This window comes from Oncorhynchus clarkii, chromosome 3 (assembly GCF_045791955.1).
Source record: "Oncorhynchus clarkii lewisi isolate Uvic-CL-2024 chromosome 3, UVic_Ocla_1.0, whole genome shotgun sequence".
NCBI classification, from domain to species: Eukaryota; Metazoa; Chordata; class Actinopteri; order Salmoniformes; family Salmonidae; genus Oncorhynchus; species Oncorhynchus clarkii.
This window is the reverse complement of record NC_092149.1, coordinates 66,612,767-66,628,180: the sequence shown is the minus strand read 5'-3', so window position 1 is coordinate 66,628,180 and position 15,414 is coordinate 66,612,767. Positions and strand designations below refer to the sequence as shown.

The 15,414-nt window shown below is 41.5% G+C and overlaps 1 protein-coding gene across 1 annotated transcript in view; it reads right to left on the bottom strand.

Annotated features, from left to right (window-relative positions):
* LOC139401692 (integrin alpha-4-like) overlaps nt 1-10,699 on the bottom strand; it is a 31,804-nt gene extending 21,105 nt beyond the window's left edge. The window contains exons 1-9 of the mRNA XM_071145737.1: nt 10,294-10,699; nt 9,834-9,949; nt 9,453-9,547; nt 6,562-6,691; nt 6,226-6,293; nt 2,068-2,197; nt 1,516-1,601; nt 573-635; nt 161-298 (exon numbers count right to left, since the gene is read on the bottom strand). Coding sequence (XP_071001838.1) covers nt 161-298; nt 573-635; nt 1,516-1,601; nt 2,068-2,197; nt 6,226-6,293; nt 6,562-6,691; nt 9,453-9,547; nt 9,834-9,949; nt 10,294-10,475 — 1,008 coding nt within the window. The 5' untranslated portion in view covers nt 10,476-10,699. The remainder of the gene's footprint in view (nt 1-160; nt 299-572; nt 636-1,515; nt 1,602-2,067; nt 2,198-6,225; nt 6,294-6,561; nt 6,692-9,452; nt 9,548-9,833; nt 9,950-10,293) is intronic.
* Nucleotides 10,700-15,414: the final 4,715 nt, after the last annotated feature.

Here is a 15,414-nt window from a genome sequence, read left to right as displayed (position 1 = left end):
GGAAATCAAGGTTGTCTGTCGTATACTGTATTTTTTATGTGGAGGGTGTTGATTATGATACTTGTAAGTGACAAGCCTATCTTAATTGCCCCTGAGGGGACAAACATAAAGTTGTATTGAATTGAAGGAAAAACGGATTGGGAAAGATCCCAGTACTTACGGCTCCTTGGTTTATGTAGACATGGACTTGTCCTTCCTCTCTCACGGTGCTGTACATGGGAGATCCTACAAGTAGATCAGACAGGCCATCTCCATTCAGGTCCACAGCACACACACTGGCACCAAAATACGAGCCGAGCTACAGTATAGGAAAACAGGTTTCAAGTCAATACAGTCGATCAAATCAATCAAATTTATTTATGAAGCCAGCAGTTGTCACAAAGTGATTTTGCAGTGAGGAGGTATGATCGAGTTCTGCATCAAAATCAAGACATTCATTTCCGGTTTCCCAGACAAAGCTTATACCCAGTCCTAGACTAAAGAGCATGCTCAATGGAGATTCTTAGTACAAGACTAGGCTTGATCTGTGTCAGGGAACCTGGCCGTAAAGATATCTGGCTACTAATTCCCACCTTGCTGCCCTTGACTTCACTGATTATCTTCAGCATGTTTTCTTCAGCTCTGAATAGGTAGGCCTGGAGAAGAGGACAGAAACGACCTGGTCACATCAAAACTTAAAGCCAACTACGGATGAATGGTAAAATGCATAAACTACTTAGATTATATCACAATACCCATACAGACATGATCTCAAATCAAATCACATTTTATTTGTCACATGCACCAAATACAACAGGTGTAGGTAGACCTTACAGTGAAATGCTTACTTACAAGCCCTTAACCAACAATGCATTAATCTGATTGCTTTCTACTGAAAAAATATCTCCCATCTGTCATCTTGACATTCCTGTGGGACATGTATTTGGTGAGGCCATTAAGAACTAGCAACTTTTACAGTCTTCAAAAAATAAAATATTCCTCCATAAAATGTGCACAGAATTGCCACAAGACAAAATTATTCCCCACTTTCTGCAGAGAGATTCATTTACATTACCTTATGGGCCCTTGTCAAAAGTAGTGCACTTAATAGGGAAAAGAGTGCCCTTTGGGACATAATCTGTGTCTGCTAAATGAGTTGAATGTAAATCGAATGTATTGACGACAAGATCCTTAAAGCATATCTAAATAAAAGCCTTCAGACAAGTTTAAAATGTCCTGCATTGCAGGAAAGTTCTCCTGCAACAGGGCAACCAGAGCGAAACCCACATGTATTTTTCAATAGCACATACATTTCACCAGTAACATGAGGAATGCCCAATGCATCATATATTTAGCATCACCCTGGTTAGTGATTCAAACACACACTGTATTGTACTTACCGCCTTTAGCTTGTCAGGTCATAAGAAGCAAGCCACATATAAGTGTTGGTTCTGTGCTTCTTTCTACAGGCGGGTGGTGGGGTGATAGGGATATGATGGGGGTGAAAGAAAAAACAGGAATGAAATGAACTCTTACCTTACCAGTCTGCCCGTGCTGGGGCGCACCGCCAACAATCTCTGTGGAGTCAGGGTGGAGGAAGTGGCCGGCCCCAACCGAGTAGCCTGGTGAGGAAAAGAAGGATCACAATATAACCAAATAATAAGACTACCAGAGTAGCCCTGCAATGGAAACGTATCACAACGTTAATACAATGTCAGTGCAACATTAGTATAACCTTGATAAAACATTTGTAAACCTTAGTACATCTTTAGAATACCCAACTGAACAGGTACTGTAGAACCAGATGGCACTGGTTGATATAATAGATAAGAGAAATGAGCCAGATGTAACTGGCATGATGATTTGCAGTAACTACAATTGAGCAAATGTTGAGCGACCCCCCCCCCCCCCCCCCACACACACACACACACACACACGCACACACACACACAGACAAAAGCATGCTTCCTCTCTGTATTCCCTTACATTACACTTCACCAACTTAGAAACAACTGAGTGTCTTTATGAGACATGTGACAACCAGACAAGTCTTTCTGATCGTCTCCAACCATATTATAATTAACATACCCAGGTAACTGCCATAGAGGACAGTGCTGCTGTCATCCACATAGGCAGACAGGACCCTGCTGGAGGTGTTGTAGACCAGGACAGATCCAGTCCAGTACGATGTCCCTGGGGCTCCCATAATTATCAAGTCCTGAAGAAAAATAACACAACACATACATCAGAGTATTGTTCAGTTTTTGTTTTATGTTTGTGATTTCCCAGTAAACCAAAATTGGTTCTGTGAAAGTTCGCAGAACCTTCTTTACGTTGTGGCAAATGTTTGTTCTCATAACACAAAAACTATTACTTCCGGCGCCGACAGAGATGGCCGCCTCGCTTCGCGTTCCTAGGAAACTATGCAGTTTTTTGTTTTTTTACGTGTTATTTCTTACATTAGTACCCCAGGTCATCTTAGGTTTCATTACATACAGTCGAGAAGAACTACTGAATATAAGATCAGCATCAACTCACCATCAGTACGACCAAGAATATGTTTTTCGCGACGCGGATCCTGTGTTCTGCCTTACAAACAGGACAACGGAGTGGATCCTATGCAGCGACCCAAAAAAACGACTCCGAAAGAGAGGGAAACGAGGCGGTCTTCTGGTCAGACTCCGGAGACGGGCACAGCGCTCACCACTCCCTAGCATTCTTCTTGCCAATGTCCAGTCTCTTGACAACAAGGTTGATGAAATCCGAGCAAGGGTAGCATTCCAGAGGGACATCAGAGACTGTAACGTTCTTTGCTTCACGGAAACGTGGCTTACTGGAGAGACGCAATCCGAAGCGGTGCAGCCAACAGGTTTCTCCACGCATCGCGCAGACAGGAAAAAACATATTTCTGGTAAAAAGAGGGGCGGGGGCGTATGCCTTATGACTAACGTGACATGGTGCGATGAAAGAAACATACAGGAACTCAAATCCTTCTGTTCACCTGATTTAGAATTCCTCACAATCAAATGTAGACCGCATTATCTACCAAGAGAATTCTCTTCGATTATAATCACAGCCGTATATATCCCCCCCCAAGCAGACACATCGATGGCTCTGAACGAACTTTATTTAACTCTCTGCAAACTGGAAACAATTTATCCGGAGGCTGCATTCATTGTAGCTGGGGATTTTAACAAGGCTAATCTGAAAACAAGACTCCCCAAATTTTATCAGCATATCGATTGCGCAACCAGGGGAGGAAAGACCTTGGACCATTGTTACTCTAACTTCCGCGACGCATATAAGGCCCTGCCCCGCCCCCCTTTCGGAAAAGCTGACCACGACTCCATTTTGTTGATCCCTGCCTACAGACAGAAACTAAAACAAGAGGCTCCCACGCTGAGGTCTGTCCAACGCTGGTCCGACCAAGCTGACTCCACACTCCAAGACTGCTTCCATCACGTGGACTGGGAGATGTTTCGTATTGCGTCAGATAACAACATTGACGAATACGCTGATTCGGTGTGCGAGTTCATTAGAACGTGCGTTGAAGATGTCGTTCCCATAGCAACGATTAAAACATTCCCTAACCAGAAACCGTGGATTGATGGCAGCATTCGTGTGAAACTGAAAGCGCGAACCACTGCTTTTAATCAGGGCAAGGTGTCTGGTAACATGACCGAATACAAACAGTGCAGCTATTCCCTCCGCAAGGCTATCAAACAAGCTAAGCGCCAGTACAGAGACAAAGTAGAATCTCAATTCAACGGCTCAGACACAAGAGGCATGTGGCAGGGTCTACAGTCAATCACGGACTACAGGAAGAAACCCAGCCCAGTCACGGACCAGGATGTCTTGCTCCCAGGCAGACTAAATAACTTTTTTGCCCGCTTTGAGGACAATACAGTGCCACTGACACGGCCTGCAACGAAAACATGCGGTCTCTCCTTCACTGCAGCCGAGGTGAGTAAGACATTTAAACGTGTTAACCCTCGCAAGGCTGCAGGCCCAGATGGCATCCCCAGCCGTGCCCTCAGAGCATGCGCAGACCAGCTGGCCGGTGTGTTTACGGACATATTCAATCAATCCCTATACCAGTCTGCTGTTCCCACATGCTTCAAGAGGGCCACCATTGTTCCTGTTCCCAAGAAAGCTAAGGTAACTGAGCTAAATGACTACCGCCCCGTAGCACTCACATCCGTCATCATGAAGTGCTTTGAGAGACTAGTCAAGGACCATATCACCTCCACCCTACCTGACACCCTAGACCCACTCCAATTTGCTTACCGCCCAAATAGGTCCACAGACGATGCAATCTCAACCACACTGCACACTGCCCTAACCCATCTGGACAAGAGGAATACCTATGTGAGAATGCTGTTCATCGACTACAGCTCGGCATTCAACACCATAGTACCCTCCAAGCTCGTCATCAAGCTCGAGACCCTGGGTCTCGACCCCGCCCTGTGCAACTGGGTACTGGACTTCCTGACGGGCCGCCCCCAGGTGGTGAGGGTAGGCAACAACATCTCCTCCCCGCTGATCCTCAACACTGGGGCCCCACAAGGTTGCGTTCTGAGCCCTCTCCTGTACTCCCTGTTCACCCACGACTGCGTGGCCACGCACGCCTCCAACTCAATCATCAAGTTTGCGGACGACACAACAGTGGTAGGCTTGATTACCAACAACGATGAGACGGCCTACAGGGAGGAGGTGAGGGCCCTCGGAGTGTGGTGTCAGGAAAACAACCTCACACTCAACGTCAACAAAACTAAGGAGATGATTGTGGACTTCAGGAAACAGCAGAGGGAACACCCCCCTATCCACATCGATGGAACAGTAGTGGAGAGGGTAGCAAGTTTTAAGTTCCTCGGCATACACATCACAGACAAACTGAATTGGTCCACTCACACAGACAGCATCGTGAAGAAGGCGCAGCAGCGCCTCTTCAACCTCAGGAGGCTGAAGAAATTCGGCTTGTCACCAAAAGCACTCACAAACTTCTACAGATGCACAATCGAGAGCATCCTGGCGGGCTGTATCACCGCCTGGTATGGCAACTGCACCGCCCTCAACCGTAAGGCTCTCCAGAGGGTAGTGAGGTCTGCACAACGCATCACCGGGGGCAAACTACCTGCCCTCCAGGACACCTACACCACCCGATGTCACAGGAAGGCCATAAAGATCATCAAGGACATCAACCACCCGAGCCACTGCCTGTTCACCCCGCTATCATCCAGAAGGCGAGGTCAGTACAGGTGCATCAAAGCTGGGACCGAGAGACTGAAAAACAGCTTCTATCTCAAGGCCATCAGACTGTTAAACAGCCACCACTAACACTGAGTGGCTGCTGCCAACACACTGACACTGACTCAACTCCAGCCACTTTAATAATGGGAATTGATGGGAAATGATGTAAATATATCACTAGCCACTTTAAACAATGCTACCTTATATAAATGTTACTTACCCTACATTATTCATCTCATACGCATACGTATATACTGTACTCTATATCATCGACGGTATCCTTATGTAATACATGTATCACTAGCCACTTTATACTATACTATGCCACTTTGTTTACATACTCATCTCATTTGTACATACTGTACCCGATACCATCTACTGTATCTTGCCTATGCTGCTCTGTACCATCACTCATTCATATATCCTTATGTACATATTCTTTATCCCCTTACACTGTGTACAAGACAGTAGTTTTGGAATTGTTAGTTAGATTACTTGTTATTACTGCATTGTCGGAACTAGAAGCACAAGCATTTCGCTACACTCGCATTAACATCTGCTAACCATGTGTATGTGACAAATAAAATTTGATTTGATTTGATTTGATTTGATTTTTGTTATTACATTACCTGGAAACCTAATGAGAACATTTGGGGAATGTCCTGTGGTGGTTGTTTCAGATGTTGTGCACAACATTTTAGTGAATGTTAGGAAAACATCCCAATATTTCATTTAAAACATTTTCTGAAGAATGTTTGAATGTTTTGGGGATGTTATCATCTTAATCTTAGAGCAAAAAAAACGGAACTAGAACTTAAAGAGAATCTTAACTAATGTTCTGGGAATGTTCCCAGTTTCATGGGTTGTGTGCATTTCAAGTTTGTGACTTGTGTATGTGTACATGTACATGTACATGTGTATGTGTATGTGAACACGTACATTACTAGCATATACATAAAATATAGGATTAAATAGAATATGTAGAGGAACTGATACCTCAGTCAGAAAGTTGGATATCCCTGCTTGGCATGATCCATAGTCCTCACCAAACTTCCGTTGGTGATCTGGAGAAAGAGTGGCAGATGCATTTTCATTTTGGCCAATAAAGCAAGCTTACTGTCAACAAGCTCTCAGACTCAGTGCAGGTTGCTTACAGGTGTGGCCTTGGAGTTAGACATGGCGAGAACAAAAACATATGGATAATCGGCCTCGGTTATTGACTGATTTATGTGATTTATAACCCACATTTCCATTTTTCTGTTGCAAAACGTTTTGCTACGGTATGCATTAATGAATAAGAATCAGATATCCTGAAAATGCAAAACAGTGTACCTTTGTAGCATGGGATGAGTGGTTGAGACTGTTTGAGGTCAGCCTCGTATCTGTAACAGACACCATGAGGCAGCTTGTTCTGGTTTTCTTTCCTGGAATAGAACACGTTCTTCCAACGATGCCCACATGCCTGTGGAAGGAGAAGCAACACAGATGTTGTTGGAGGAAATGCAACTATTTGAGAGGAGGAATGTAACAACAATGGAATAGTCTACACACAAAATATGTACATTTGTGTTTATTCTAACAAGTGACATAATGAGGAGAGCACTGCGCAGCAGCTAGTTTACAAAATAACGTTAAATTACAACAGGGTATAGGCTAAACACAAAATATGTAAATGATGTGGGTCTTCAAAATAGGAACATCAGTGTAATATGGGATCATTTGATATGTCTGGTAGGGTTGCAAAGGATGCAAGTCTTGTTTCTTGTTTAAGACCAGGCACTACAGGCTGAAATAAAAATGTTGCATCTACCTATTCTGAGATTTTTTGGGCACTTTGGTCCATTAATATGAGTATTTTCAAAAAATAAACATAAAAAAAATAAAAAGCGTCATGAAAAAATACAGTACCAGTCAAAAGTTTGAACACATCTACTCATTCAAGGATTTTTCATAATGTTTTACTATTTTCTACATTGTAGAATAATAGTAAACACATCAACACCATGAAATAACACATATGTTATGTAGTAACCAAAAAAGTGTTAAACAAATCAAAATATATTTTAGATTTTAGATTCTTCAAAGTAGCCACCCTTTGCCTTGATGACATATTTGCACACACTTGGCATTCTCTCAACCAGTTTCACCTGGAATGCTTTTCCAACAGTCTTGAAGGAGTTCCCACATATGCTGAGCACTTGTTGGCTGCATTTCCTTCACTCTGCGGTCCAGCTCATCCCAAATCATCTCAATTGGGTTGAGATCGGCTGATTGTGGAAGCCAGGTCATCTGATGCAGCACTACATCACTCTCCTTCTTGGTCAAATAGCCCTTACACAGCCTGGAGGTGTGTTGGGTCATTGTCCTATTGAAAAACAAATGATAGTCCCACTAAGCACAAACCAGATGGAATCGCTGCAGAATGCTGTGGTAGTCATGCTGGATAAGTATGCCTTGAATTCTAAATACATCACTGACAGTGTCACCACACCATCACACTTCCTCCTCCATGCTTCATGGTGGGAACCACATATGCAGAGATCATCCATTCACCAACTCTGCATCTCACAAAGACACAGCGGTTGGAAGCAAAAATCTCACATTTGGACTCATCAGACCAAAGGACAGATTTCCACCGGTCTCATGTCCATTGCTCGTGTTTCTTGGTTCAAGCAAGTGTCTTCTTATAATTGGTGTCCTTTAGTAGTGGTTTCTTTAAACCAATCGACCATGCACACAGTCTCCTACGAACAGTTGATGTTGAGATGTGTCTGTTACTTGAACTCTGTGAAGCATTTACTCGTGCTACAATTTCTGAGGCTGATAACTCCAATGAACTCTGTAGCATAGGTAAGACAGGCGGTCCTCATGAGAGCCTGTTTCATCATAGCGCTTGATATTTTTTGTGACTGCACTTGAAGAAAATGTCAAAGTAATAATGGACTATCTATTCTCTTATTTTTTTTGAGCTGTTCTTGCCATAATATGGACTTGGTTTTTTACCAAATAGGGCTGTGTTCTGTATACCACCCCTACCTTGTCACAACACAACTAATTGGCTCAAACGTATTAAGAAGGAAAGAAATTCCACAAATTAACTTTCAATAATGCACATCTGTTAATTGAAATGCATTCCAGGTGACTACCTCATGAAGCCGGTTGAGAGAATGCCAAGAGCGTGCAAAGCTGTCCTCAAGGCAAATGGTAGCCACTTTGAATCTCAAATATAAAATATATGTTCATTTGTTTAACACTTTTTTGGTGTTAAATGTGTTGTTTCAAAGTTTTGATGTCTTCACTATTATTCTTCAATGTAGAAAATAGAAAACTTAAGAAAAACCCTGGAATGAGTAGGTGTGTCCAAACTTTTGACTGGTACTATATATTTTCTTTAGTTTATCATACTGCTGTCATCAACATTTTAATGAATTTGAACCACTTTAAAATGGACATACATCAATCATTTCAAAGCTGACTACATTGAATTGCACTAAAAGCCCATTTCATAGAGATTGTTACAAACTGGCCTATACTTAATCATTTACTTTGAAGAGATGGTGATTGGGTCTAAATAGGCGTTTGCTGTTTGGCGTTAGTCTTCAACTGCCATTTCCCGAAAGTCAGATTCTTCTTACAAGCCAACAAAAAATGTTCAGCTTCAGAAGCATCTGCATTCATCAAATTGTGTTTGGTTATCCTTAGACATATTCTCCAGACTTGCTCAGAGGGAATTGTTGATATGTTGTACATTTTTGTATCCTAGATACATGTTGGTTTTTTAACCGCAATATGCAAATATGTGCATATTTAGATGTTGCCTCAATTGCATTATTTAATAAAATATTTAATCAATGTTTTAATACAAAAAAAGTATTATATTTGTGCCTACATTCAACTGGCAAAAGTTGATTGTGATATGATTAAGGGAAATAAAATACCCAATGAGGGTGTGGTGCCTGGCCTTAAACAAAGTTCACCAATACAAGATGTACCCATCTCATTATTTGATTTCGGTCTCGGAATGGGCACAAACACTGTGTATCACTGGAATTTACACCAATACTGACCATCTGAGAAGGGATTGTAACATTTGTTTACCCCTACTGGGACTAATCTACATAGCCAATACATGACCATCACTGTAAAGAACTTTATGACACCTGCTGATATAAAAAAGGGCTTTATAAATACATTTGATTGATTTATTGATTGACTTAACATACCAATACATGGCCATCACGAGGCTGTCTGGACAGGCTGACTCCGAGCCACTGGTTGTCACTCTCAGAGAAGCATGTCTTCCCACAACTGTCCACACCTGTAGTACACACACACACACATGCAAGCACACACACCAACGAGTGAGAGAGAGAACGTGAATTGAGAGGTGGCAATGACCTTTAACAATGCCTTATAAACCCTTCGAAAACAATCTGTGGGGCATCCATGTTAAGCATGAAGTGGTTCTAGTTATTTGACCAGCGTGCTTTCATATAATCCAATGGAAATGGGTCAATGTCAGTGCACAAATCCCCAAAACCACCTTGGTCAAATAACTTGGAAGCAACACAGATTTTTTTCTTGGTAAAGTCGATATTACAAACCTGTTGATATTTGTTGACATTCTCTCTTGTCCGAGATGCTGCACTTATAAATTGCTCCTGGTTTTTTTACGGCTGGGTAGGAAGATGAATTCGCAACTGGAGCTCCGACTAATAACCTATAACAGGCAATATGGAAATTAATACCCCTAACGTTACAGTTTTATACACATCAATACCCCAGCTGTGGGATATCGAACAAACAAATCCTTCACACTGAAAAACAAAAAAAGGCAACATGGATACTCGTAATGTGCAGTTTCTGGTGTTTTGTTGTGTCAAAGGGTACTTGTGTTTATAGAATCCCTAATTAACAGTTTTCACACATTTTGGAGCTGAATACCCATTTTGTTCATTCTTTAACAACTAATAGCCTAAATGTGTGTAGCCTATTCAGCTATGTTGTTCTACAGTATGAATAGAGGTTTTAAAAAAAGCCTACCACAATGTTTGATTCACTTACCATGTGTTTTTCTGGTTCTTGTGTAACAATACAGAATATCCAAATAAAGATCCATTTGGTCCACTGAAACTAATGGGGTGGTCTACATCCAAATTGTAACACTCGGTGAGATTACAGCACCAGAAGTACGCGAGAAGAAAGCTCCAACAGCAAGAAAGATTGCCCGGCGTTTTTCGCTCCATTTTTGTAAAACAAATACCAACTTTTACAACACGAAGAGATTACAAGTGAAGGCAGATGAAAACAAAATAAAATAAAAACGTCGTTTATTCAAATCCACGGAAACAGAGAAAAGTCGTACATCCCAATACCAACTTTAGAATTGTATTTGGATAGAGTTGAATAGAGACTGGGCGCGCTCAACTCCTGTTGCGCTTCTTCATGCGTCGGTCGTTCTGCCTGTGCGCAACCTCACATCGTTAGGCTCATGACTAAATTCCGTCACGTGAAACTTCACAAAGTGAGTTAAACCTCTGGCGGATGGCTTGCATGCTGCTCCCCAAATTCATCAAACATAGAGCCCAACCCCCCAACCCACCCTGAAACCTTCTATCCACACCATTAAAACTGAGAGAGATATGTATCCCCTGGATCCTGTGCACGTGAGGAATACATTTTCATTTGAATAAAAGCCACACACATACAGTTCCTTCAGAAAGTACTGTATTCATCCACACCTTGACTTATTCCACATTTTGTTGTGTTACAGCCTGAACCAGGTTTGCCTCTAGGATTTTGCCTGTGCTCAGCTCCGTTCTGTTTCTTTTTTTTATCGTAAAAGCTCCCCAGTCTTTAACGATTACAAGTATACCCATAACTTGATGCAGCCACCACCATGCTTGAAAATATGGAGAGTGGTATTCAGTAATTTGCTGTATTTGATTTTCTTCAAACACAACAGTTTATAATCAGGACAAAAAGTTAATTGCTTTGCCATTTTTTTTGCATTATTAATGTAATTCCTTGTTGCAAACAGGATGCATATTTTGGAATATTTTTATTCTTTACAGGCCTCCTTCTTTTTGCTCTGTCAATTAAGTTAGTGTGGTGGAGTAACTACACTGTTTTTTCCTTTCACAGCCATTAAACTCTGCAACAGTTTTAAACAGTGGTGTGAAGTACTTAAGTAAAAATTATTGAATGTACTACTTAAGTCGTTTTTTGGGGTATCTGTACTTTACTTGACAATTTATATTTTTGATAACTGTTACTTTTACTTCACAACATTCCTAAAGAAAATGTTGTACTTTTTACTCCATACATTTTCCCTGACACCCAAAAGTACATTTTACATTTTTTTACATTTACATTTTGAATGCTTAGCAGGACAGGAACATTGTCTAATTCACACACTTATCAAGATATCATCCCTGGTCATCCCTACTGCCTTCCTTCTTTTCACTCTGTCAATTAGGTTAGTATCGTGGGGTAACTACAGTACACTGTTTTCTCCTTTCACAGCCATTAAACTCTGTAACTGTTTTAAACATTTATGTGAAGTGGTCTAATTCACATACTTATCAAGAGATCATCCCTGGTCATCCCTACTGCCTCTGATCTGGCGACTCACTAAACACATGGTTCGTTTGTAAATTATGTCTGAGTGTTGGAGCGTGCCCCTGGCTATCAGTATATTACAAACAAGAAAAGTATGCTGTCTGGTTTGCTTAATATAAGAAATTAAGAATGATTTATACTTTTACATTTAATTTTGCTACTTAAATATATTTAACACCAAATACTTTTAGACTTTTACTCAAATAATATTTTACTGGGTGACATTCCCTTTCACTTCTGTCATATTTTTATTAAGGTTTCTTTACTTTTACTCCAGTATGAAAATGGTGTACTTTTTCCACCACTGGTTTTAAAGTCATCATCGGCCTCATGGTGAAATTCCTGAGCAGTTTTCTTCCTCTCCGGCAACTGAGTTAAGAAGGACGCCTGTATCTTTGTAGTGACTGGGTGTATGATACACCATACAAAGTGTAATTAACAACTTCACCATGCTCAAAGGGGTGTTCAATGTTTATGTATTATTATTTTTACCCATCTACCAATAGGTGTCTTTAGTTGCGATGCATTTGAAAACCACCCTGGTTTTGTGGTTCAATCTGTGTTGGACATTCATTGCTCGACTGAAGGACCTTACAGCGTGGGGTACAGAGATGAGGTAATCATTCAAAAATAATTTTAAACACAATTATTACACACAGAGTGAGTACATGCAACTTATTATGTGACTTGATAAATACATTTTTACTCCTGAACTTAATTAGGTTTGACATAACAAAGGGGTTGAATACTGATTGAATCAAGACATTTCAGCTTTTCATTTTCATTTAATTTGTAAACATTTCAAAAACATAATTCCACATTATGGGGTATTGTGTGTAGGACAGTGACACAACATCTCAATTTAAACGATTTTACACAACAAAAGGGGGAAAAAGTCAAGAGGTGTGAATACTTTCTGAAGGTACTATAGATGCTGCTGAAATTGATTGTTGGCTATGTGGCAGCACTGGCTGGTCTACAATACATTCATGCCAGCATAATACTAAAGTATAATTAGCTTTTTGTAATAGGTGAAGGAATAGAAAAAGTAACTAATACAAAACATATACATTTTTTATCTTACTAGCAATAAAGTTAATTAAGAACAAATGGAATTAGTCTATTGAAATTTTATTTTACAGAGCAAATATGGACCATGATTGAGTGTCAGAGTCTGGAGGGAAACTGGGGATGTTATCCTACATGGCAAGACCAGGAGGAATGTCTGTCTGGTCTGTCAACAGTATTTCCCATATTGGTCTGTCCAGAACATGATGTGAATTTAAGTTAATGACCTGCTGTGTAATTTGGTAAGAATTTAGCATCTGTCAGGTATTTTCTCCCTCCTTGTTTGTGTGTTTGCGTGCATGCGTGTGCATCTATGTGTGTGAGTGTGTGTTTGTGTGTGTGTGTGCCTACCGTAGGGCTGTCGTGGTCATGACATTTTGTCAGCAGGTTATTTTCATGCAAAAGACTACCCGTCTCACAGTAGTTGACTGTTAATTAACATAAACATGTTTAGCATCTCCATACGTGCACAGGCATGTGTGTGTGTGCATGCAGAGCTAGTGTTGTTCTTGCCGGTAGTCTACTGGGCTAATTGCCTGCTCAGTTATTGTTGGTGGAGGGCTGGATGGAGAGTTTGGGCAAAGTCCACTTGGTTAAGCAGTAGGTCGTTTGTCTTAACAGTAGGTCAGTTTGATTAGCAGTAGGTTGGTTGGATTAGCAGTAGGTCGGTTTAACAATCAACAGCACTCTTACTCCAAGATGCTTGATACGTCATTTCTAGTCACAACTTGCAGACTTGTTTATGTGCTATTGTGCATTTTGTTGCTAACCTTACTTTGCTACCTGACAACTTTAAGGTTTTAACTTTTTAATTAACGTTTATATTTTTAGTTTTTCCCTCGCTCTACTTTTTTTCATTCAACTTTGTCACTACGGACGCTTTATCTGGACGTGATTCGTGAGGACCTCCACCAGCAGAAGAAGTAGTAACATTAACATGAGGCCTTCTAATTGCAGTTGCTGTACTCATAATATACAGGAGAACGATCGCCTTACGGCGAGGATAGCTGTGCTGTAAGCCCAGCTTCAGACACAATCGTTAGGCAAAGGTAATTTCAGTGTAGGAAAGGATGAAACAGCGTCTGTGCCACCAGTAAGTACAAATAGTAGTATAAATCCCCTCGCACAGTCCCTGCAGCCGGACAACTTTCTCATGGCTTCTGGAGGGAAATTCTGTAGGAATGCTCAACCGGTGTCGCTCATTCAGCCGACAGAAACTTTTAACCAGTTCTCCCCATTAAGCAGCGAGTCGGAGTCAGAGGCCGAGCCGTCTCTGTCCTCTACTCCTCCTGTTACGGGGTCTGAGACGCTGAAGCCTCCCACCATTAGCTCTGACAAATTGAAAACCCTAGTCATCGGTGACTCCATTACCCGCAGTATTAGACTTAAAAACAAATCATCCAGCGATCATACACTGTTTAGCAGGGGGCAGGGCTACCGACGTTACGGCTAATCTGAATCTTTTTTTATTTTTAATTTTTTTATTTCACCTTTATTTAACCAGGTAGGCCAGTTGAGAACAAGTTCTCATTTACAACTGCGACCTGGCCAAGATAAAGCTGTATGGTCCAGTTGCACCCCTATAAATATGGTGCTGGCTAAAGATAAAACTGGTGAGTGTAGAGAGTATAGGGGTATTGTTATCCACGTCGGCACCAACAATGAAACAGTCAGAGGTCACCAAGCGCAACATAGCTTCAGCGTGTAAATCAGCTAGAAAGATGTGTTGGCATCGAGTAATTGTCTCTGGCCCCCATCCAGTTAGGGGGAGTGATGAGCTCTACAGCAGTCTCACAACTCAATCGCTGGTTGAAAACTGTTTTCTGCCCCTCCCAAAAGATAGAATTTGTAGATAATTGGCCCTCTTTCTGGGACTCACCCACAAACAGGACCAAGCCTGGCCTGTTGAGGAGTGACGGACTCCATCCTAGCTGGAGGGGTGCTCTCATCTTATCTACAAACATAGACAGGGCTCTAACTCCCTAGCTCCTCAATGAGATAGGGAACAGGCCAGGCAGCAGGCTGTTAGACAGTCTGCCAGCTTAGTGGAATCTGCCACCAGCAGTCAGTGTAGTCAGCTCAGCTATCCCCTTTGAGACAGTGTCTGCCTCGACCTGGGTTGGGCAAAACTAAACATGGCGGTGTTCGCCTTAGCAATCTCATTGGAATAAAGACCTCCTCAATTCCTACCATTATTGAAAGAGATTGTGATACCTCACATCTCAAAATAGAGCTACTTAATGTTAGATCCCTCACTTCCAAGGCAGTTATAGTCAATGAACTAATCACTGATCGTAATCTTGATGTGATTGGCTTGACTGAAACATGGCTTAAGCCTGATGAATTTACTGTGTTAAATGAGGCCTCACCTCCTGGTTACACTAGTGACCATATCTGCCGCACAATCCGCAAAGGTGGAGGTGTTGCTAACATTTATGATAGCCAATTTCAATTTACATAAAAAACCAGACGTTTTTGTCCTGCCTCCTGGGCCAT